Source organism: Carassius gibelio, chromosome B3 (genome assembly GCF_023724105.1).
Source record: "Carassius gibelio isolate Cgi1373 ecotype wild population from Czech Republic chromosome B3, carGib1.2-hapl.c, whole genome shotgun sequence".
NCBI classification, from domain to species: domain Eukaryota; kingdom Metazoa; phylum Chordata; class Actinopteri; order Cypriniformes; family Cyprinidae; genus Carassius; species Carassius gibelio.
In genome coordinates, this window is record NC_068398.1 from 2,468,911 (window position 1) to 2,495,379 (window position 26,469).

General features: G+C 37.0%; 2 protein-coding genes across 9 annotated transcripts in view; one reads left to right on the forward strand and one right to left on the reverse strand.

Moving 5' to 3' along the window:
* The window catches only part of LOC127952144 (NACHT, LRR and PYD domains-containing protein 12), a 91,100-nt gene that overhangs the window by 40,508 nt on the left and 24,123 nt on the right, over positions 1–26,469 (forward strand). The window lies entirely within an intron of this gene.
* LOC127952163 (uncharacterized) lies at positions 387–25,940 on the reverse strand. Its single transcript, XM_052550527.1, has 3 exons — positions 25,849–25,940; positions 4,541–4,604; positions 387–4,185 (listed from the first exon to the last, which is right to left on the reverse strand). The coding sequence occupies exons 2-3, from the start codon at positions 4,561–4,563 to the stop codon at positions 2,526–2,528; spliced, it is 1,683 nt and encodes a 560-aa protein (XP_052406487.1). The 5' UTR covers positions 4,564–4,604; positions 25,849–25,940; the 3' UTR covers positions 387–2,525.

Here is a 26,469-nt window from a genome sequence, read left to right on the forward strand (position 1 = left end):
TAGGGCTAGCTCAGATAACAGTGAATGAAGTGTGTCGTTCAGAACACCACAGAGCAAAGTATCAGTTTGAACTGGTTTATTTTCACAGATGCATTATGATCAATATCAGAAGGGGGAGTCAGCCTTTACATGCTGTTGTGTTAATTTTATCTGACTAAAGAAATATGCAGATGTTCTCTCCAAACATCCAGATTTCAAACCAGCAAAGGCAATTTAAACCATTGTTCTTACCTTTGATGTCTTCTCTGTGGCAATGGAGAATTCTGCACTTCTTCCCACCAGAACCAGATCAGCTCAGTTGAGTCTTTGCCTCTGCAGAGCTTGGCAATACAGAATCAGGAACAAACTACAATAATAACTTTACTCGTAATAAATTACTCAGAGACTTGTTTAAAGGTTTTTACGCATCACCATTGTACATGGCTTCACTTTATTTTAAACACTAACTCATAAGCAAAATATTAACAAATAAAAAACAAAAGTAAAAGCGTAAGTCTTCACCCCGAGATGCGGCAGGGGATGTGTCCAAACCATAACATTATATAGTCCCAAAAACCATACATCATTTCTTCCGGATGCCTCCTTTTGGTAAAACACATTAACACATCCGCTTGCACGCACACACTAACAGTCAGGTTGCTATGGATACAGGAAGATAACATTTCCTTTTTTGGCAACCCCTCTTCTGCACACATACATTAAGTAATTGCTGCTCTATCTTCTTTCCATTAAAGCAAATTAATCTTTTCTTTAAGCTGTTACAAAATCTTAAGGCGTAGGCTAAGTAAGTAACTATTGCTAAACTGCACAGCATCCTCCTCCCTGTGTTAATCAGATTAAACACATTACAATACAATTTTTTAGAAAGAAAGTCCATCCTGCAATCCAGATTGCAAGATGCATTTCCTTGCACACTCATTGTTATCTTAGCAAAAAGCAAGCATACGTGACAGTCTCAACTGTTGAGCAAATGTTAACATCATACATTTCTTATTACTGCCTTTTATGGTTGATGTCTAACAAATCATATATCTCATTGTTACCTTTTAAGGGTTTTCTGGTCTTGCAACAGAGGTTTGCAATCTCAAGGCCTCGATACCATTTGCCAGAGACTGTAACTCCAAATCAACATTAACCAACTCAATACAATTAATGATTTCTCTCATCATTTTTATTGTCTTCTTATTCATGCCTTCTTGTCTTCACACCAGTCTAATTATTCTTCTTATCTTAGAAACGATATTCTGATGGTCCGTCGGTTGATCTCCACTTCTGTTTCTCTCGACGCTTGTCTTTCTTCTTTTGTCGTTTGACCTGCTTGCTCCAGTCTTTCAACAAGTAAATCATCAAAATCAATCTTTAATTTACCTGATTCATTATCACAGTTACCCAGTGAGACAAGATTGGGAATATTGTGACTAGGTGACCACATCTCAAAATTGGGAATCTCCAAAACAATGCACATCAGTCTGTGTCTACTAACAGGATGTGGACTGCACTGGACTCGAAGTGGTTTAGGTGTTAGAGACAATGAGGCCTTCTTTGGAGCATCCAGAGGAATGAATATCCTTCAGTCAGTATGAGCTCTGGGATCCACTGCAAATGGGCAGGCATAGATTGATAAGAAGGATGGGATGCATGAGTTAAAGGGAAAAACTTAAGCGCAGTCTTTCGGATGAAACATCTTGTTTTTGTAAGTGGGCTAGGTGCATATCAGTTGAAATAAGAATGAACAGTAGGATTGTAGTGGAGGGCATGGTTTATCTATAACACACAAAGAGCAATACTCTGACCCAACATTACAAGTATTATTATTCATATACAACTATAGGCTGCTCCCCGCATACACTAGCATACTGATATATTGAACACTTTCTATTAAGGTGCATGCACATTATTTGTCATTATTCATTATTTGTCCACATGGCTTATTACATTATACACATTCTAACTCTGAAAATTGCAAAACAGCAGATACATTATGAGAATAGCATATCGATATTAACATTATCATGCAATGTTAAAGAGGTCATGACATAGATTTTTTAAAATGTTTTATGTTCTGTTTCAATCAAAACTTAATAGGTCATATATGTTAGAAGATAATTTGTTATGTTGTAATCATCCAGCCATCCATTCCGTCATGTGTGGAATTGTTTGGGTCTGTCCACCACCCAAAAAGGAAAACAGAACTCTCTTACGTTTTCATTCTGTCCCATTATATACATGACTGTGATCACCATTATACTGATCACAGAGACATGATTAAAATAGATTGAGAAGATACATCATGCGTGGTATATAATAATTCTTTAGCCAGAGTTAAGGGATGGGACTAGGGAGGGGAGGAGGATAATTGATGGGTGAGAAGATAGGTTTGCTTATACACTTAGTGAGTTGTTCTTTCTTTCTTTCTTTCTTGTGAAAGCTCTCGTGTTAAGTCTTATGAATGCTGTTTGCGTAAAAACAATTTCACTGATGGAGCAGCATCTGTTTTGCTTTTTCCATCTTGAATTTTCCGATTTCTATTGATTTTTAGCCCCAAAAAGGCATTTGCCAAAAGTCATCACATAATGCATAGCCCCCTTGTTCTTCTTCTCTTCTCCAGCTTTTTTCATGTCCTCCAAATTCTTCATCCATTCATATTTGCACTCCTCCTTCAGTCTGAGAATCAAGAAATCCACGTATTGAAGAGTGAAAGCACTGTCTGCTTTTAATGCAATCTCAGACAGACGCATGATGGTAATATAAGCTTCATCCAGCAGTTTGGACTTTTCAATTTTAATCTTCTCCAGATCATTGGTAATTTTTTGTTCCATTTCTGTTTTATTCGTAGAGTCTTTCACATTACTTTCATAGTTCTCTTTTGTGTTTTCAAATTTTGTTTTGTCAAAGTCTTTTACAGTTGTTTCTTCAGTGTCTTCATACTCCTTTTTGAGCTCATCAAATGTCATAACGACTTCGTTAATATTTGTCACATATTTCTTTCCCTCTTTGACATGATCGCTGTGATGACACTTCTTTGTACACACAGTGCAGTGGTCATTTTTCATGACCCAACATGTTGAGGGACCTTTTGCCCAGCTGCAGTCCCATTCATGACAGTTTTCTTCACAGATGGAGCAGCAAGTTGCCTTACTGTTCCACCACCATTCATTTTCGATGGGCACTTTTTCTCTCACAGCTTTTTTGACTGTAAACTGAAAGTTTTCGCAATTCCCAATCTTGTCTCTGTTCTGTTTAAGGGCTTCCTGAATCTCTTTCAGTTCTTTGGTTTTTAGCTCCCTCTCAGAGATTTTATCCACCAGATTAGATACACAGGCCTCAAATTGTCTTCGCTCTTTCAGAACATTTAATGTCATCTGAACTCTTTTTCTGTTCTTTTCATCTAGGAGTGTGAACAACTCATTTATGCTTTCTTCTCCCATTTCCCAGGATGATTTCAAGGCTTTCATAAACTTTGGATTTTTCTGCACTTTCGGGTCCACTTTCTGCTGGTTGTTGAATAAGAAGTAAACAGGTGCATTGGCGTTATCTCTTCTGCAGGGTATTTCTGCTTTTTTAATGGCATTAAGAGCATCTTCTGGAGGCAATCCAGATGAATATGTGAGTAGAAACACTATGTTGTCCTCTATATCTTTACCAAACAGAGACAGAACTGAGTGAAAGATGTAATACTCTTTGTCAGAGAGTCGATTCTGAGATGCCTTCATCACAAAACACACTGCATCAATATAATGAATCCCATCCTCATCTGAAAATAATCTGATTAGAGACTCAGAAACCTCTCTGTCTTTCTCGTATCCTTCAGTATCTGCGTATCCAGGAGTGTCAATGATGGTCAGAGATGTTGGATTTTCTTCAACGAATACCTCATAAACAGTGATCTCACGTGTCTGGGATTGTGACTGATCTTTATTTTCATTTTCTTCTGTGATATAATAAAACTCTTGATCCTCAAACTTCACTCCCAGAAAGTAGTTGACCACGGTGTTGATAATGGTTGTTTTCCCAGTGCCAGTTTGTCCCACCATCAGTATGACTTTGTTCAGTTTGTTTCTGTCTCTTCGTCCATATATCCACTGTCTGACCTTTCTATCAGTCCCTTCAACATATTTTCTTTCTGTGTTCAGACGGTAAAGCCCTGGAGGACCTCTTTTCAAAAGTATGGCATCATGACGTGAGCTGCAAAAGATTGATTGTTACTGATTTAGCATCAACACAATCAAACAGCTCTTTATTAACCTGCCTATGAGAAGGACAAACAGTTTGCAGTGAAGAAATCATGATTGTTTATTGCTAACAGTGGTGTTTCAATTAATAAATCATATTTAAATGTTTTTTTAATGTAAACTTCTTGTTATTTTCCATAAACATTAACCGTTATTTATTATTTCCCTCATTTGAGAAGACTTCTCTTATCTTTTTTTTCCTTCTGTTATTGACTGATGTGTTAACAACTATAAAGTAAACAACTGCAGTTCTGTTTATACAAATATTTTGGAGTGGAATGCCAAAAAGCAAAATAATATTGACTTACTTATTTCTAAGAGGTTCATCCATGTTTCTGCACCAGTGGGGGTCAATGTATGTTGTCCTTTTTGCTGTGATTTAAGAAAACACTGAGTGAACAAATGAATGCATTTTCCCTTTCAGTCTGTCACTTTTGACGTCGTGGGTGACCGTCGAATTGGGTAACAGCTCAGCTCTTCACAAGAAATACCAATCTACTTTGACTGTAAACTAAATATTTGACTCCAATGGGTATAAATAAGCAGCAGACACAACACATATTCAGCTTTTGGCTGCAGAGATTAGTTCTGTTTATCTATTCTCATCTACGAAGACCAGTCTCTACTAATGTTTTTTTTCTAAAAAGAGCCAGTTCTTTTAGGAGGAGCCTCTTTTTTGTTGATGTGACTGTGATGCAGCATTGGTCGTGATCTAATCAACACAAGAAGTGTGCAGTGTTAGGAAGGTTAATTTGGAAATGGAATAGGTTACAGATTACAAGTTAAAATGTAATAGTAGTGTAACTTTTTCTATTACTTTATTAAAGTACACTGAAAAATAGGATTTACTTGAAAAAAGCATGGAAAGTTTTTTCACTCAGAAAAGAATAGTAAATTTACAAACATTTACTAAAAGCCTAAACATAATTATTAGTAGGTTTAATTAGACATTTTTGAGTTATATTTACTTGGGAATTCCCAGTTATTTTTGTTGACTCTTTGTTTATAAATTTTACATTATGTAATGCTTATCACTGTAAAAAAAAGTGTGATGTTAAATATCAATAAATTACTGCACTTTACTTAATTTTTCTTTCTTTTGCACTAATATATTTTAAGCAAAACTTAAGCACTGAAATAAATATTGTCATAACACAGTATGTTAATAAAACTAACAACAAAAACAACCATACAACAGTGTAAATACAACTCCAAAGAGTAAAAAAAATAACATTTTTAATTATTCATGCTCCAGTACATGATGGGAAATGTGTGATCATAACTTTGATGTTCACTGAAAGAATCCTTGTAAACATAACTAATAGTGACATTAGTTTTTATGTAGTATCGGAGTGAGATGGTGATGGGGGGGGGGGGTTATGTAGTCAGAGAAATTGGGGATCTTGTTGTTCTGTAATTGTTGGTGAACAAGACTAAAAGCTACAGAAAACAAACAGATAAATAAACATCTCACGTCACAAGAAAATCACCAATCATTGAACGTGTCCATTATAGGGCCCTATTTTATTTTTTCCAAATTCCGTTTACATTTTTCTGGAATACAATTTTTTCTGTTTTAATTTTTCTGAACTGCTTTTTAATGGTTAATTTTATTGTATTAAAAGGCTATGTCTAATTAATTAAAATCATAACACACTTTTTCACAACAATTTATTAAAAGGCCCTATGAATTTTTTTTATTTTTTCTTCATCATATGTTTTATTGTTACCTAATTCTGTGTTTTATCATGTCTAATTATATAAAGGCATAAAACAATTTTATTTATTATTATTTTTTTCTGAAAATAGCCTTATGAATTATTTTTTCTCCTCAGAAATTAGTTTGTGTGTTTACATTTACATGAAATATTCATTAAATTGTTCTTTTAATTATTGAAAATTAAGCAAACTTTATTTTTTGGTAAATAGGATTTACTATTAAAAATAAAACATGGAAGAAATGATTGTTCCTTAAAAAATTATGTTCGTTTCATTTTAGTAGTAGTAGTAGTAGGCTATGTATTAGTGGTGGGCCGTTATCGCCATTAACGTGCTGCGTTAACGCAAGACTCTTATCGGGCGATAAAAAAATAACGCCGTTAATCTATTCTCAAAGTTGGGTTGAGAGCTGAGTCTATACTAAGCAAGCTATGATGACTTTCACCTTGATATTTTATATAACTGACTGACTGAGGTCAGCCTAAAAACATGCTCAGGACAGTTGACGGGCCACTGCTGCGCATCGTCATGAAAGCGTGTCTTTTTCACGTTTTTAAGCAGTACCGCTTGGCGATTTAAACATTAAAGCATCCAAACACAAGACGCGGTGCGCACGAGAGAGAGAGAGAGACGCGTATCACCGACAGCGACACTGAACCGAGCTCTCTTCTGCGAAGTTCTCCTCGAAGTCCCTCCTGCACCTGAACGAACAAATACAAATCGCTGTTTGAACAAACAAAAAGATGTGAAAGAGCCCAATTCAGCACCACGGTGCTCTGGTGTTCAGGGCTCACGCAGAGAAAGGCGTCTCAAAACACTTGAACATCGAATTTGATTATTTTTGCTCTTGTGCTGACAAATGCATACAAAATATGTCAAAATATCCACCTTGGAAATTATTCTCGAAAAAACTGTCAGTTATTTCTTAAGTGAAAGTAAACAGTTGCGGAAAAAATGGGATGTGTATTATATTGGATGCGTTCATCGTCTCTTAAAGGGACCGCGCCTATTTAAGCTACTGGCTGCTGTAATGTTAATCCAAGAAAATGAAAATGAAAATCACTCACTGCTCAATTACTTTGTAGTTTTAACAGTCAAACAAAAATTATTCAGACACCAGATATAATTTTTGATATATATACCAAAACTGTAATAATGTGAGAAATGTTGAAGGTGTCTGAATAAATGTAGGTTTGATTGTATATTTCATTTTTACATTGAAGACTATCCAGTGCTATTTTACATTTAATTATTTGGTTTCTGTACCTTGACACCTACAAACTTGAAAAAAACTTAAACATTTGTGTGAAACAGGCGTAAGATTGTTTGCACCTTGTACAATGTGGAATTAGTTTACATCTTTTTCAAGCACTTTGTGATGCATTTTGGAAACAGGAGATGAGCCCCTTTTCTAATGCACCACCTAGCTTGATAAACCCCTTCTCAAAGACTTACTGTTTGTCAATTTTATTTGGGTAACACATATTCTGAATGCCGTCGGCAGAATTCGAATGAGCCATTTTAATCTAGATTAATCTAGATTAATTTCAAGATCACAGTGAGATTAATCTAGATTAATTTCAAGATCACAGTGAGATTAATCTAGATTTTAAAAAATTATCTATGCTCACCTCTACTATGTACATTCTGCTGAACAATAGTAATAGATTTCTGGCAAATACCGTGAATACCTTTACAGTTCTGTGTGTCATTTGCTCATAAAGTGACTCTCAGTGCAGTTCTGGAGATGTTGTTCATGTGTTCACGTCCTTATTTAGAGAGGCGGCAGACGCTGAAATCACCACGAGTGTCACGCACACTTTCATGTGTGAAATAAACTAAGTCCCACTTTTGCAGCATTTATTAAAAGAGACACGCAGAACATGCCGGATTCAAATATAAATAGACTTTTCTGACTTAATATTTACAGGCACTAGTCCATATCGTGATTTGATGTAAGTGCAATGACCTACTTTTGATTATTTTTTTCAAAATTGCACAGATTCCGTGACATTCCGCTCTAAACTGTAAATTCCGTTTTTATGACTGGATTCCGCGATTCCCTCCGCGTTTTCTGCATCCCGGAAATCATTGGGCCCTACAATCATATATCAATTCAAAGAAATATTAACATACAGTAATAATCATGACATATTCTGATTGGGACTCAAGTGGATTCGGGAATACGTCCGATTCATATTATGTTCGAGTCGGAGTCAATGCTGAGTCAAAATTCACACGAGTCCATGACAAGACCCAGACCATTAAAATACGGTTTCGAGACCGAGTTCAAGACCGAGTCCGAGTCTTGAGTCTTCCAGGACAGCCAGAAACCTAGGAGTTGTGATGGATCATCAGTTAAGCTTCACAGACCACATTGCTACAACGACCGGGTCCTACAGATTTGCCTTTTACAACATTAGGAAGATTAGACCCTTCCTGTCAGAGCAAGCCACCCAACTTCTTGTCCAAGCTCTTGTTCTCTCCAGACTGGACTATTGTATTGCTCTCCTGACTGTTCCTGCATGTACTGTCAAGCCTCTGCAATTGATCCAGAATGCAGCAGCGAGGGTTGTCTTCAATGAGCCAAAAAAAGCTTGCATTACTGCTCCCCTCATCAGGTTACACTGGCTACCAGTAGCTGCTCGCATCAAATTCAAGGTACTGATGCTTGCCTACAAGACGACCACTGGCAGGGCACCAACATACCAGGGCTCTGACCCGGTTCAAGGAACAAAAACGAAAACACGAAACGAACAAAAATTTTACAGGAACAGAACCAGAAACAGAAAAAAAAATCACATTTTATAGTTTGTTAACCGGTTAATAACTTTACTTTATCGTTCCATTTAATATTTGAAATTTGCTGTCAACCAATCACGAATTCCAGTACTACATATGCAAATGTGATGCTGAAGCCAATGAGTGAAATGTCGCTCAGATGTGACCTCGTCATAGGCAAGTCGCAATGGCAATGCACCGCCCTTAATGTTTATCTGAGGATAGTGTGAGATGAATTCAACAGATCACACACCTGCAGCACTTCTGTGAATGGAGAAAACAGAAAAACGAAACCCTATAGGCTTACATAAAAAGGAATATAGGCATATACTCTAAATATATTTCACTTAAATCATTTTGACAGATTAATGAAACGATAGAAAAAATGTGCTAGATTACGGTTCATTGTGACACGTTCCAAAGTTTTCAGAAAGGAAAACGAAACAGCAGAGAGAAGTTTTCTTTATTTTGCAAAATCTTTACAGTTTAAATTATTTTGTAAAAGCTGTCAGCTTTGAATAATGTCTTGCTTCTATATAACCAATCAGCTTTGGTATAACCATCGCTCTGACACAACATTTTGCTATATTGAAGCCTGTACATTAACAAAATAAAATACAGTTAAAGAAACAATGAAAAAGTTACACTGCTCCGTTGTACAATATGTTGCGTTCAGAGTGACCGTGCCTCACTGTGCTGATACAGCCGATTTGAAGGATGATGTATGTCGATGAAAGTACAAACACTATATAATAAATAATATTTTAGCATCCAGATACATCGGGAACATGAAAACATTTGGATTCGTGCCAAATGAGAGATTTAGGCATCAGCTTCATCTTAAATTAATTTGTTTTTGGATTGACATTTTTATAGCCTAAACTTGTTCTTTTTTTCTCGAGAAACTAATAGCTGTTTTTATAATGTTTGTAAACAATTTGACTGTATAGGCATTTTAGCCTTCATTATTTCGGAAAGTAATAGGGCTAATAAAAATGCAATCTTTTACAAGTTTTTTTTTTTTTTAACAATACAGAAAACATTTTTAAATATCTTAAAAAAAAACTATGGTGTTGATAGATTTTAAACCGGTTCAGCGGTTCTTTTATGCTCGACGTAATGACGTCATTGGCTATGACGTAATGGCGTCAAGTCTATCAAACATTCAAATATATAAAGTCAGTAATCACAACTTTAGTCAGTTAAAAACCTCATAACCATGAAAGGTTTACAATAAAGTTTTGCAACAATGCACCCAAATACCGTAACAGCAATAATGTGCATAAGAGGATTTAAGTCTTGTGCCATGTGTGTGTGTCTGCTTCACGCTGAATCATGCATGCCCAGTATCATCAGCTCATCGGTTCTCAAATCAGTATACGTCCGACAGAAACGGTTCTCGGTTGAGTGTACTGGTGATCCGAAAACTGATGCGAACGGTTCTTGACTCGAGAACGAGAACTGCTCCAGCAGTGGGCGTGTTCATTCATTATCTGGCTCGGCTCGGTGTTCATCTTCAGTTCTCTCTTCACAGCAGTTCAGTCAGTGTACTGTTTGAGTAAATGAATTACTCCGGGATATTGTTCTGACTCAGAGGGAGTGTTAGTCAAGTTGAAAAAGTTAACAGCTTAAGTCATTTGTGAAATAATGCTTATTGGAGACGCGAATCGTTTCAAAAGATTCAGTTCGATTTAGTGAACTGGTTCAACCGGTCCACTAAAAAGAACTGGTTAAATTGAACGATTAGTTCGCGAATCGGACATCACTAACCTCTTCATGTTTAATAAATCAAGTGTTATGATCTGCCGAGTTCCCTGCTGGTGTCCTCCTTCCAACAAAGCCAAGAACCCACAAGCTAGCGCAGGGTAAAGCCTGCATATAGAAACAACGCGCATTTCATTATTATTAGGCAAATTATTGACAAATAATATTGTTTTAAAAAAAATAACGTTATTAACCGGTATTTCTTCCTCCCGAACCGGTTTCGGAACAGTAAAATATCAGAGGAACGCAGGAACGCAAGGTTTTTTTTTTGACCGCTGGGAGATGGTGCCATACGCAGACTGCAAACTCTGCATATAGGGAGCAGCGGTACTGCAAAGAGTCAAAGCATCAGTGTCGGGTGATTAGAAATAACAATGTCTAAATCACACTACCAGAATGATTGAATGCAAGCTGACTCAGAGCCTGGTTTTCAATGTGGGGGCGCAAGAGCATGTCAGAGGTAGAATAATAATTAATTATTAATTTTAATCTGTATCCCTGCTAACACACGACGTAACAGTTACGTAACATATTGGTAATTTTTGGTAATTCCACGATTTACCATCTGACAACGTCACTACGAAGTCACATTTTTAACTCACAACGTGGTCAGTACGTCCTTCCAACGTAACAAGTGTCCAGTTTTCTTCTAAGCTACCTGCTATAGCTCAGTAAACTCCCCACTGGAAGGGTTTCAGGACAAGCACGGCGGATACAACTCGAGCCACTTTTTGAGCATTTATTGAGCACACATACACAGCTCGTCATATGTGACGTTTAGTTAGTCAGTTAACTAATCACTTAGTTCGCTAGGTTGTAAACCTGCAATGAAAACAAAACAAACATCAGAAAGAACTAATGAAATTACACGATCATGCAATATTATTTTTCGATCTGAATTACTAGCAATGCCAGTTTACTTACCGGCAAGCGTACCAGTCCTGATCAACGACCGAATGAAAATGAAAAATAAAGGCGGCGCCTGTGCACTCACTAACTACGCATGTACAGATTCACACTCTGGTGACTAGGAATGATAAGAGGCATATCTGCGACCTAGTAATATTAGAACATATATAAAATATAACATAAATGTGTCTGCATTTAGAATAAGATTGTAAATGAATACATTTTTCCTCAAATACCCAAGAATATAAAAATAACATCTATCACTTGTAATACACATAAACAAACAGTAGTGACACCTTCTGGAAAGTTCTACAACAAGATAATGAAGAATGTCCCAGATAGGTCCTCTCTTCGTAATATATTGGTAACTTCATGACTTACTGGCAACGTAATTACAACATCGTATGCACGTAATTTAATTACCATAATTTTTGTACGTTCTTTATATGCTCTCTGAGTGTAGTGCTATTTAAAAAGTGTCATTAAATTTCAGACACAAGATTAAACATTCCTTAAAGATAAAATGTGTTTCTTTTGACCAAGTCAGAATATGGATATGCTTTTAATATATAGTGACGTGGCATACAGCCATAGACAGTAAAATAAATGGACACAGCGACCCCATTGGAACTCAATTGAGACAAGTGAAGCCCATTTTTAGCTATTTTTAGCACTTCCGTTTCTGACGCGCAGACTCAAACGAAGCTTGATGACGTCAGCAACCTGTCTGACAGATGTAAATTTTCTAGTAGCTGTGCGTGCAAACTCCCATCGTTAATCTTGCAGAGACGGCGAGCTTGAGGGGAAAGTTCTTTGGCGTGAGTGAGCAGGAGTAAATATTCTGATTAATTATTTTTTATAGTATTTTTAAATGTAACGCCAGTACGCCATATTAAGTTAATTGCCTGCGAGCTTCTCCTCCTGTCTGTACGGTAATTTCTCTACTGTGCGACAGAAGCCCCTTTCACACTGCACGTCGGACCCGCAATATTCCCGTAACATTGCCTGGTCGCCTTCTGTGTGAAAGCAACCACGTCCCGGAATTGATTACCGAATCGAACCCGGGTCGGGGACATAGTAACATTGCGGTAATCGATCCGGAACGAGCGCTGTGTGAACAAAAGCCAGATCTAATTCGGTATCGAAGTGATGACGCGCGTTATCGCGCGACTTTTTTACCGGCTGTTTTGAAGGAAGATCAACATTCGCGACGAAAACATATGTGCAAACTGTAATGAAGCAGAGATCAGTTAGTTCCTCACTTTCCGCGCTGACGCAGAGATCGTTTGCTTGCTTCAGTTAAAGTATAACGTGCCAAGCTTTGTCGACTCGTACATTACACGTCACGCGCTGATGTCACGTGTCGTTACGGGATCTTCACGGGTTGTGTGTGAAAGCACACACATATACCGGGTCATCACTGGCAGTGTGAAAGTGCCAAATCTAGCGTCCAGGAAACAATTACAGGAACACTTTACCCCTGTATTTGCCGGAATGGCAGTGTGAAAGGGGCTATAGAGACGAGTGGTTATGACGCAATCGTTAGCCTATTTTTACAAAAACTGTTTCAAAGGGGCCATAATGTAACATAGAAGGTAATGGAGCCCTTTATACATCGTTGTGTATCTTTAGAAATAAATGATGGAAAAATTGAGTCTTTAAACGCCTCAGATGTAAAGTTATTCCCTGTCAAAGTTCACTTGCTAATGCAAGTTAAGTTCGGCTACAAGATGGCGGCACGCAGCCGACTTCAACTTCCGGTCGACTTCCTTGCCGCCTGCATACAGCGCACGCGCTTCCACAACTGACACACCGAGCGCACAGTATTGAAAAGAAAGGAAATACATTTTTCGGAGTTGTGAAACTTTCTATTTCATAGGGAGTTATGAACGTGAAATAATGACACAGACTGGCTACACCATCTCATCTGCCGCAGATACAGTATCAGGAGGACAGCACGTTTGTTTGAGGCTACTTCAGCTGTGTCTGACAGGAGAATTAGCATTTCTGAGGTGAGTCTTACAATTTATAATAAATAAATAGGTAGATAAAATGTATAAAACAAAGTAAAAACAAAATTCTTGAACTCCGTAAAGACGCTAAAGGCTTTTTTTTAATATTAATTTTTTTTTATTAGCTTACTAGCCTGTTGAGAGTTACCTTGGCAACTGCGCTGCTGGAGAGGAGAGGACTCATCTGACAGTTTCTCTGTTTCTCGTCAGTTATACCAAAGAAAAGTTCAACAACTGCAACCTCTGTGATTATGGTAGTTTTCTTTAATTATCTGAAATGTCTGCTAGAAAGTATTACGCTAGCGTAGAAGCATAATTAATGTTACAGCATAATAGATTTGAGCTCTTATTAATGAAAGTGCGGGCTTTTAATCAGATCTTATGCTTAAAGTTTTGATAGCTTTGTAAATGTTTTTGATGATTTCTCAATGGATAAATGGAAGTAAGCTCTTTAATAAAACCTAAATTAATTGAAAGTCTGCACTGTAGAATCATGAGTGACATCACTTGCATGCAGTCAAAAATGGGCTGAAACTATTTCAATCCACATGATTTTTCATTGTAAACAAATATTGATTAAAATTGTACTGTCATTTCAGGGGTGGCCTAAAAGAAAATGTCTAATAGGAGCTGCTGACAGAGATAGAAAACACAGGTGATCCAAGGAAGCTTATTAAATAACTTCATATTTATTTTTTACAATATATCATCACCCAGCCGGCACGTGACCGACCTTCAACGTTCAAATATGGTTGAAATAATGTCAGTTGTGGTTTCAACGTTGCAACAACGTTGATTCAACATTTAAAGCGGAATGTTGAAAAACTTCCGGCACATGACCAACCTTCAACGCTGAAATAAGTTCAGCTGTTTTAACTTTCAAACAACATTGAAAATATTTAATAAACTTTTAAATTATGTATATTAAATTATTTAAGATTATTATTATTATTAATAGCATTTTACAATATTTTAATCATGATACCTATCCTAGAAACTAAAGGTATCGTCTTTCTGTGAGTGTCGGTGAGGCTGCGGCGGCTGACTGTGTTATGACGAATTATTTTATATTTGCCTGTTATTTATTTATTTATATTTATTTTTTGAGCGAATTTGAGTCGTGACATGTAAATGGAGAACAAAAACTGTAATGTGAACACAAGAAGGGTCATATGTGTTCTGCGAGGTCCGGCAAACATACTGGCAAAATGAGGTAAGAAAATCGCTATCTTTATTATCTTTTGAAAATAGTAATGTATAACGTTACCACAGTTTACAAATGGGTAACTTAAATGACCTGTAACCTGCAGAAGATAAATAAATACCTGTGTGTGTATTTGTGTATTGCTTTATCACGCATGCTCAAGTTAGATGCTCATTGTTGTGTTGCTGGTTAATTATGTTAATGTCTGTATTTTAGATATTTTCCCACATTTTCCTGATATGAATCCCAAGCATTAGGTGTGTTATATATATGTTTTTATTCTTATAATAGTATCAAAGTGTTTTCTGAGAAATATAATTAAATATAAATCAAATTTTGGTACAATTTAAATGAATTAATGAAAATGAATTCAAAAATGAATTAGGATTGTTTAAAGCAGTGGTTCTCAGTGTCAGGCCCGCTCTAGTGGTTACACAGGGGAATCAATAAATTAAATATTAATGTTAATATATTTTAATTTAATCTTTGAGTAAGGTTTTTTTGTGTTGTTGTTTTTTTTTCCTTTAAGTAAAGTACAGTTATGTTACTGTTGTTATAACACATTTTAATTTAAACTTTAAAGGGTAACTAAACCCCTGGTCAGAGCCTGATTCCACCCACTGGCAATATTTGAAAAATGCTGAAAAGTGGGCAGAGCACAGCGGAGAGAGAGGGGATGAACCGAGGGCGGGGCTGAGTGCGTGGACCGTGAACCTGCAGACCCGCAGAGACGGATTGTTTGACAGCTGCTGTCAGAGTTGCTAAAATGGAGAGTAGTGGGTATGACTGTAGTGACGCAAGTAGCTTTGCACCGGAGCGTTCATTTGTAGTAGAGGACTCTTCTCCCCCACCTTCACCTGAAAGTTGATGACGTTGAGGTGTCTGTGGCCTGAGTCATATCAATTTGAGCCGCTGGCTCAAACTGCGGTCTTAACTCCCGCACCGTGTCGCTTTTCAGCGCGAGCTGTGTGAAGAAGCCAATTTCCACCTCCATTGCATTGGAGAAGCAATCCCGTGTAAAATGCAGTTTGCACACTCCAGCTCTAGGCAGGAACTCACGGTCTTCCAGGCCATGTGCATGCAACCACTGCTGCCTAATTTTAAAGTCTGCTGGAAAACTATGCAGGTCAGCAGTGGTGTCGCAACCAGCAACACTACACATACGTACCATCCTAACTACTGTACTAAATACATATAAATCTACACCAAATTGAAGCTATGCTAACTGATGCAATACTATGCTACTAACTATGCTTCTAACAATAGTAACGTTACACTTACAACTATGCTAATTCACTACATAGGCTACACGAAATAATCTAAATAACTATATAAATGCTATGGTAAATAGATATAATATAATATAATATAATAGTCTATCCTGGTTGTTTTCATTACTGGCAATTCCAACTTCTGACTCACTACTACAGTAATTTTGACTGAACAAGATGATTTTATACTGCCAAGGGTGTGGTAGCTCGTACCAAGGGGCGTGGTGAGCTGGGAACTGCTTAAGTCACCTGCCACCGCTTACGTCACTTGCCACCTGCAGTAACCACCGTTCAACCTGAAGAGGGCAGCACTCAGACGTTTTTACACCACATATTGTAGAATTAAAACACTTTATACTCAAATGTCAAAAAAGTTACTCGAATCAATGAACAGCACTAATAAAGCCCCATTCTTACAGATCATTAACTAAAAAAAGTTGGTTTAGGGTTTAGTTACTCTTTAAGTCATTTACGTTGCCTGTATGTAAGCACAGTCCAGTGTTCAAACGTTGTATTTACAATGTTAAAGTGGCTGACAACAATAAATATTCTTATTAGGAATAAAACTGCCTAATTTTTTAACTGTAGAACTGTAGCTGAATAGTTTGGCCTACTACAATGCTGAAATTTAATGTTGGTCATTATGGTGGAACTTAGAGAGACAAATATCTGTGAAAATATGAAATCCTGCTTTATAATAACTTTAATAACAGTAAAGCATTTCTTCTTTCCCTTGTAGAGTCATCAAGGATCCAGCTTGTTTTTGACACATTGGTAAGAAATCAAGTCACTTTTGCTAGAGATGCTTTGACCTTTTGTGATCGGTTTTGATTTTTTTTTTTATTATTATTATTATTTATTTTTTATAAAAACGTACTTAATTTGATTTTTCTTGTTTTATTACACTGTATTGCTAGGGTTCTGATTAAAACAGTGTAACTGGGGGCTCTGAAAACACTGCTTTTGAATAATTTGTTAATATTTTAAACTTGTTAATATTGTAAAAATATTTATTTTTTATTCAGTTTTCAGTTAAATGTATTTTACTATATCAAAGTTGATATTTTATAAGGATTTATATTTGGTGTTTTTGTTTCAGAAAGCGCACAAGTGGGAGAGAGTGGAGGGGGCGGCGAGTCCTTGTCTCAGATGACCACCAGGACAAGACCACAGGAAACAGATGATTCTTCTGCACAATCTGACTTTGCTGCGGCCTGGAATTTAACTACTGGTTTCGTCTGGTCAGAGGAGAACTGGCCCCAACCACAACCACACTATATGCATGAGGCAGTTGGGTCGAACATTCCTGTTCCCTCCTGTTACAGCGTCCCTGGTTGAAGTTTCCCTTCTCAAACTGTTAAGCAAATTTTCACTGCACCAATGTACACATCTTTTGTAATGAGACACATTACCATAATAAAAGATTAGCTGTTTCAGTCATAAAGGTACAAGGGATTCTCTTGCCAGTGCTGCAAAAAATATGAATTTATATGCAAAAATATTCCAAATTATTTGACAAAAACTTTTAAATATTATTGAATTTGAATTGTTATGAATTGTTTGAATTGCCTACTTGTTTTAACAATACGTCCATGCATACTCTGCAAAATAAAGTTTGGGATTATTTTTATCTGTTTTGTACAGTATGTTTCCAAAAATAAAACTGCTGTTTTACACATTTGTGCATGTGGTAGTTTATTGAAGTTGATTGTAAAGCCATTGCTGCCAGTCATTAGATTTTTAGCCTTGCCATGTACTTGTGTGGATCTAAATGCAAACTAGGATCTAATTGAACATACAATTGTGTATTTATACATGGTGCACAGTATGACAGTGAAACAGCGTCCTGTTATGCACGTTAATTCACTTTTTAAAATCTATACCTCATTCAGCGTTAATCCAAGGTCTCCAAGGTAAGACGTTGAATCAACGATGAAATGCCGCCTGGGCATGCATCTGTAAAATCTAAAAATCTTAAGATTTTTTTGTGTTTTCCATTTTACTATTTTTCTTTTCTGCATTTTCCCTATTCTCTAGTTTGTTTATTTCTAATAAGAAGCTGGAGGTCGTGGAGAAGCAGATCTGTGACCTTGTTGAGAAGCAGCCCCAGCTGAGAGAACGGAGAGCCATGCTGGAAACAGTCAGGGGTTGACGCTCATAAGTCCAGGGTAAGTATACAGCGTGCTGCTAACAGTCCCACCACGTCTTCTCTGTGTGTTTCTCTGCACAGGCCCGGTGTACCCAGGACGCAATCTTCCCAGATGTCCTTCACTCCATGCCACCACGTAAGCCAGACCCTGGGCGACGACCTTTCACCCTCCGCCACCTCCGGTCTTCAGGATATCCACCGGAACACGATTCGCTCCACTTTGCGAGACAGAAAACGACACTGTGATCGACTCCATCATCCGGCACGTTCATCTTATGTTAGCCGAAGGTAAAGTGCACACTTATTGTTTCCCTGGTGCTCGATGTTTCTGCGCAGATACCCGCGATCCTGAAGGCCGACGAGAGCCCCAGAGCGGTCGTGCTTCACGCCGGGGTTAACGACACCACGCTGCGGCAGACGGAGACGCTGAAGAGGGACTTCAGGAGCCTGATTGAGACGGTTCGCAGCACAACGCCCGCGGCGACGATCATTGTGTCAGGACCACTGCCCACGTATCGACGAGGACACGAAAGGTTCAGTAGACCTGTTGCTTTCAAGGAATGGTTATTGTCATGTGTGAAGAACAGAAACTGCTATTTGTTAATAACTGTAATCTTTTCTGGGCTCTTCCTAGGCTTTTTCGCGGTGATGGCCTGCTCCCCAGCAGAGTCGGAGCGGAGCTGCTCTCTGACAACATCTCCAGGACACTAAGCTCCATGGAACTAGTAAGACAATTCTCAAATAACTATTATGATGACTTGTTCTAACCACTTAAATAGAAGTGGTGAACTATCCCTTTAACAGTAGAGAAAAGGGAGCAATTTATGAAAAAAATATAGTTGTTCATATACAATATATCATTTTTGAAAGAAGCAGAATAAGACAATAAGACAAATTCGAAAGAGAAACAAATTGAACTCATTTTTTTCAGATACTGTAGGTACATTTACATATTTATTTAACATCTTTGTTGGTTAAGGACTCGGATAGGTACTTTATTAGGAAAGTGATAAAAAAGGATGTGAAATGTGGCCAAGTATGGTGACCCATACTCGGAATTAGTGCTCTGCATTTACACCATGCAAAGTGCACACACACAGCAGTGAACAAACACACACACACACACACACACACTGAGTAATATTATATTTCGGTCTAGTCTTATTAAAGGGACAGTAAGTAGGAATTACTCCCATCTAGTGGTGAAATTGTATTTTGCATTCAAACTAATTTTGCTCTCCAGCGCCTCGCTTTTTCAAATGCGCGTTGCATCTACGGTAGGCGATATGTACCAAAAAGCTTTGACAGGATGTCTTCTAATAGCACTTCGTCGAGTTTTCCTTCAGGTGAACAGGTGTGTTATTTCAAACAAACTGCAACATGACAACTAACAAACGAATGTTACAGTATGAATTACTGACTGTGGAAAACATGAAATATTGTAATTAGTAGTTATGTCTTCTTTATTCGTTATATTTTCTGAATTATGTGCATTGTTAGATATAAAAAAATATCATAATATAGATTGTAACACTAACTTACCTGTCGAGAAGAAAACTGGCCACTTCAGCGTCTCTTTTGAAATCTTTATCAAGCATTAGCTCTTTCCACCTAGAAAAAGCTTCCCCGACATTAACTCTTGTTTTCTGTAATCTACGGTCACGTTTCCTTTTACGTTCTATTTTTGACTGTTTTGGAGACTATGTTTTCTTCTCCTGTGGCGCGGCATATGTATGGTCCATAATAAGAATGCAATCCAGACTTTTAAACTTGCTGGTGCAGTTTCAAGCGCCTCTCACTGCTCTGCACCTGCGTTTCTGGCTCTGACCGAAAACGCCCTGTGGAAACGCGTTGGCTTAGTACTTTTTGTCCCTCTCTGCTATTATAGTTTTGCAAGATGGCGGAACTACATGGAAGCCTCCGTCGACCTACCCGTCCCATGTATATAAAGATAATAAATTCTTCATTTACAAGGATTAGTTTAAACATTGGCATAGGTATTTGTACACCATTGAGGGCATATTTATGAATAAAAATATTGATTTTAGATAATAAAATACCTAAAAAGTTACTTATTGTCCCTTTAACGAAGATGCAGCATAAATTTAGTCATAGTTTTTATCATCAGATATTAGTTTTAGCTCATCAAGTCTCATCTTACTTACCGAAAAATGTTCGTTTAACAAATATTTTTAGTCATCGTCTTCGTTGAAAAAAAATTCACGCTGGTCCGTTCCCCGAATAATGAGGTCAAAATATACATTTAATGCAGGCTTTAGAAAAAAAATCTAGGGCCGGTTCCCCGATAACGCTCACTCTTAGCGCGCTAAGAAGACCTCGAAAGATATATCTTACCAAAGTTGTTTATGTTCCTAAGTGTGTTCCCCGAAGTGTCCCTTAGGAAGCTTCTTAGCACGCTGCTTCTTACGTCTGACGTCACAAGAGCACTGTCCCGAGTGAAGGTGCTGAATTAGTTGGCATCGATTGCTCAGGAATCGATTTTCCACTTCACGCGAAGGTGCAATACAGCGTTAAGACAGACAACACGTTCTATGCAAATGAAACATTCCTCAAATTATTCCAGTAACATTTATTTAAATATAGTTTAAGTTATCAGTAGAATATAGACTATAAATTAAATTATCAAATGGTCAGTAATATACACGATATGTTGTGACGGCTAGACGAACCGGGTATCCCTTGCTAATCTTCCACACTCCGTATCCCGTTGTGCCACTTGTGCCGCTTCTTGACATGGGTTTAGCGATTTATAAAATTTATATAATACACTTGTATATTAATGGTAAGGTACTTTACAATCAGAATTGATTGGCAAGCAGCTGCAGTTACTTCTGTTTAATGTGGTATTGATTGCAATTGGTTAATGTTTTCAATAAAAAGCAACCTATCTACAACGAACAGAAAGAGAGAGTTAGATACAAAATATGGTGGGGAAGCAACGTAAAAAAGGGCACCAAGCTTCTCGTCAGAGGTACTTGAAGTTTTGCTGGACCTTGCCACCAGGTCAGATATCACACCCCTATGGTCCACTATAACCTGCACGTTTATAGCCGCGTATCCCTTTCACGATATTTATGCCTGATCAATCACTGATGGATTGGTGATAGGGATGAGTGTGCCATCCACAAGGATGTAATCCCCGGCATGGCGCAGAAGGGCGTTGGTGACAGTGTGGACGCACCTCCACACAGAGGTCTTGATTAGGCCGTAGCCCTCTCCCACGACCTCGATGAATCTCTCTGTAGCAAAAAAAAAACGTAGCGCTGGGATTCAGGGCTTAAATCAAAATTCTGCCGCGTTTGCCTGGCAAGCGCAGGTCTGAGAAGGTCCAGTAGCTCCATAATGAGTTGTCTTGGGAGGCAAATTTTTTTAATATTGCCACGTCAGGTAAAATGTCAAAAGGGCTTAAGTTTATTACCGAATAAACAAGACACATGCCATTGGTGTGAGAGACCCGGGTTCGAATCCACTGTGTGACACCAATGTGTCCCTGAGCAAGACACTTAACCCCTAGTTGCTCCAGAGGTGTGCAACCTCTGACATATATATAGCAATTGTAAGTCGCTTTGGATAAAAGCGTCAGCTAAATATGTAAATGTAAAATGTAATGTAAATGTCTTTGATTCAATACAAGGACAGGTTGGATCGCTGCTATGGTCGCTTACTGGATACAACCATTATTACCCATTTATTAGGGCTGTGAATCTTTGGCAAGGCAGCGATTCAATTCGATTACGATTCATAGGTTTTCGATTCGATTCAAGAACGATTTTTGCAAATTTAGAACGATTCAATTCGATTCACAATTAAATTCGATTTGATTCGATTATAACGATTCGATTCTGCATTCTTTAAGTGCATTCAGGGGATTATTTAAATGCTTCTACTAAATTCTTTAAATGCTTAGTCAGGGGGCAAATTACAGTAGCATTTATGGTTAGAGAACCACAGGTTAGAAAAAAAAAAAAAAAACTTTTGTCCATTGTTAAATGCTAGTTTAATGATGCGACATGGCATACGTAAAAATGTATGTAAGCCAAGTTTTTAAAAAAGAGCTTAAAGAGTATTATGTATAAGCTAACATTTTGTCACACCAGGGGCGTAGCCATAATTTCAGAAGTGACAGAAATGTCAAATACAATCATTTTATGTATGTAGCCTATATAATAATAATAATAATAATAATAATATTTTTTTACAAGGAATTATCTTCTTTTTTAATTACTTTTAATTAGTTGTAATAAATCAAATACACTGCTGGACAATAATCAATCATTTGTTTTCTATATAAATTTTTCCTAATGGCAATTTTATGATTGTTTTATATACTAGGCTACATTTACTTAGCAATTATTTAAATTTTCTGCACAGAATAAGGTAGAAAATATACTTTATAGTTTCTGTACTGTAATAAATGTCAATTAGCACTGCATCAATCATACATTTTTTGTGTTTTTTTTTTTTTAGTTTCATCAGTCCATTCTGCTTTTATTCAGTTTAGCTGCAGATATAGCCTGGCACGTCTATGAGAGCGAGATCGCTTCTCTTTCAGTGTGAAAACGTCTTCATCTCTATTTAACTTTTCCTCTCCATCAGCGAATGATTCTGAGAGAAAACGCGCCAGATGTCTGTTTGCTAATGAAACAAACGCTACTTTCATGCATCTGATTATCAGATAAATCCCGCGCTCTTATTTCAAGGTCGTTGTTAATGCTGTGGTTAATTTTAAAAGTTTCCTTTGCATATTCGGTTCATCCGCATTGTTTAAAAACATTTATCATTCAATGGACGTGCGTATGATTTAGACACTTACATTTCTGCTCCGTCCATGCAATAAATACAGCTGTCGACGGCTCCGGTAACTCCGTCGGTAAGATGCAGAGAGCCATTGACAAACTACAGAAAAGTACTTCACGTTAGCATTACTGGCCACGAGTCCTATAGATCACACGTCAGCTGCGTCGGAGCGCGAGCGCAATCCTGTGACAGTCTCATCAGGCAGTAAACAGTGGAGCGCGTGAAGGACAGATAAGAGGCACGATTCACGAACACTCCTCAAGGTCTCCATTAATTCGTGCGTGTAGTAATTTAATCTGTATACATTTTGAAAGCATCGAATCGCTATAGAAATCGCGATTCATTCGATTCTTAGCATTTTGAATCGATTACTGTCCAAGATCGGCGATTCACGATTCAAAAATCATGTTTCAAGATCGATGCATGAATCGACAGGGTTTGTAATCGATGCATCGAGAAAACGAGTGAATCGTTACACCCCTACCATTTATAGATCTTAGCCATTTAGAGCCAAATTGTTTGCCAGATTTTAATTATCAAAAAAAATATTGCCAATTTTGCTTTAATTACATTACGAAAAAGCCTAGGCTAATTACCACCATATTAGTTCTGATACCACATAAAGTCAACTTCATAAATAGGCCTGTATCCATTGCGAACATAATTTATAATGAGTCTTAAAAAATAACAGAAAATCATTGTTGAGCCACAACATTGTCAACATACCATAGTTTGACTTGTACTGCACTGCGCTGATTTCTAAAGACTGCTATACAGTACCGTCTTGAGCTCAAATAACGCTAAGAGAGCTTACGAATGGTCCAGACCAACCTTACGAAAGTGTGACTTACAGAAGACATAATTAGCGTACAAACGTGTCAGGAATCGTGCCACAAGGTTAAGAGAGAGGTTAAGGAATATGTTAAGAACTACTTAGCGATAAGAATGTTTTGGGGCCCTAATTGTTATTAAACCAGAAAAATGCTCAATTAATAAACAAAACAAAAAAATTTAAGTTTGGGCTCATAAATATTAGATCACTCGCACCCAAAGCAGTTATTGTAAATGAAATGATCACAGATAATAGTTTTGATATACTCTGCGTGACTGAAACCTGGCTAAAACCAAATGATTATTTTGGTCTAAATGAGTCTACTCCACCGAATTACTGTTATAAGCATGAGCCCCGTCAGACTGGTCGTGGTGGAGGTGTTGCAACAAAATATAGTGATATTCTCAATGTTACCCAAAAAACAGGATACAGGTTTAACTCTTTGAAATATTCTGTTTAATGTTACACTGTCAGACATGCAAAAGAAATCTATTGTATTGCTTGGTCTGGCTACTAGGGGTGTGACGAGACACGAGACTGGGTTCACGAGACAAGATTTTTACATTTTATTTTTAAAGAAATCCTCAATGATAAAAATATATATGGAAAATGTGTTTGTTCTGTGTTTTAGCATGTCTAACTATTTGAATACATAACACAATTTATTCATTTTATTTTTTATTAAAGTAGCCTTGCTGATATAGGTATCATACCTCAAAGTGATGATGTTACTGACCACTTCCTTGTATCGTGCATGCTGCATATTACTGATATTAACTATATTTCCAAAATGAGCTGTAGAATCCAAAATGAGCATTATGAATGTAAGAGCCTTACATTACATTTATAACAATCATTGTTAATGTTTGAATTGTATTTCAGGGTAGTTTGTGAAGACCGATAATCAAGAGAAGTCAGTTCCAGATCCACCCTCCACACCAGACCTCTCTCTCAAGAGGATTGCTGTCTACTAGCATATTGTCTATTATTAGACATATGGTTACTAGCTTCAGACTTCGGCGGATGCAGATATTACTCAGGGACACGAACACTTGAATATTGCAAAAATAGAGACAGTAAGAATTACTTAAGATTTAAGACTTTAATGTTAATTGCTTATATATACTTTGTTTTTTCCAAAGCACCTAAAAGCAAATTCACACTGCCATACTCCAACAGGCTAAACACAGTTCAAACAAAATAAAATAAGCATGTTTTTTTTATATATATAGTCTTTGTGGCAGTGTGAACAGTGTGTATGATAGGTATGAGATTCATTAAACTTGATTTGCTATAATACAACTTCATAAGATATTGCAAATGATTTTCAATTGATTATTTGGAGTGGTTTGGTTAAGGGTGTGATTAGCTAATGTATTATTGTGAGAGCTTGTGATTAGTTGATGAAATGAGTGCATGGTTAAAGACGGCTCTTAAATATTTAAATGCAATGTTCCAAGTGTCTATAAGAATTGCATATTTGTGCATAATGTTTTGACCCTGGATGCTAACAGAGTGATATAGATTTTTAAATATATGGAAATGTATTTATTATTAATATATTTCAATCTATGTGCTTCTGTATGGGTTGAATGCTTTCATTTGCTATGTTTCATTTCATATTTCGCTATGTCCTGTTTTTATTAATAATTTGGGTGTATTACTGTTCATATTTGTTTGTTAATAAATTAACTGAATTCATTTCGAGTCTTTATTCATCATTCACAGCTGCTGAAATAGCCTTTAAATTAGTTTGGGCACATGAGGACATAAATTAGGTTTCAACTACCGATCCGCAACGTTGACGTTGCCACTTTTCCGGTTGCCAGCCAAGACGAAACTTTGGTCACCAGATTACGGTGCAGTTACATAACAGTTACGTAATGTTGTTAGCGGGGTATATTATAATGAAAACAATACCTTTATAAAAAAAGGAAGCAGGTTTTTGCAGTCACATAATTTTAAACCAGTAAACATCCTGTATGGTATTGCAGCTTGATCTCTCTATCTATCTACCTATCTATCTATATATCTATCTATCTATCTATCTATCTTTCAATCTATCTATCCATCCATCCATACATCTATCTATCTATAAAATAGTTAAGTCCAAGTCAAAGTGATAAAATGAATCATATTAAGAAAATAAAGTTAAACCTGAGTGTTGATGTCTCTGTGTGTCTTCTGTCCTCCTACAGAGGTCCAAATAGCAAATGAAAGCTCTCTGCTGTTATTTATATAGACAAATGTACAGACTACCTTGAAATCACATGATATGCCCTTCACTGACATCACATCCCAGCAGTTCCTTGAAATCACATGATATCCCCTTCACTGACATCACATCCCAGCAGTTCCTTGAAATCACATGATATCCCCTTCACTGACATCACATCCCAGCAGTTCCTTGAAATCACATGATATGCCCTTCACTGACATCACATCCCAGCAGTTCCTTGAAATCACATGATATGCCCTTCACTGACATCACATCCCAGCAGTTCCTTGAAATCACATGATATGCCCTTCACTGACATCACATCCCAGCAATTCCTTATATATATATATGTATGTATGTATGTATGTATCTATGTATGTATCTATGTATGTATATATGTATATATGTATATATATATATATATATATATATATATATATATATATATATATATATATATATATATATATATATATATATATATGTATACAGTACAGACTAAAGGTTTGGACACACCTTCTCATTCAAAGAGTTTTCTTTATTTTCATGACAATGAAAAT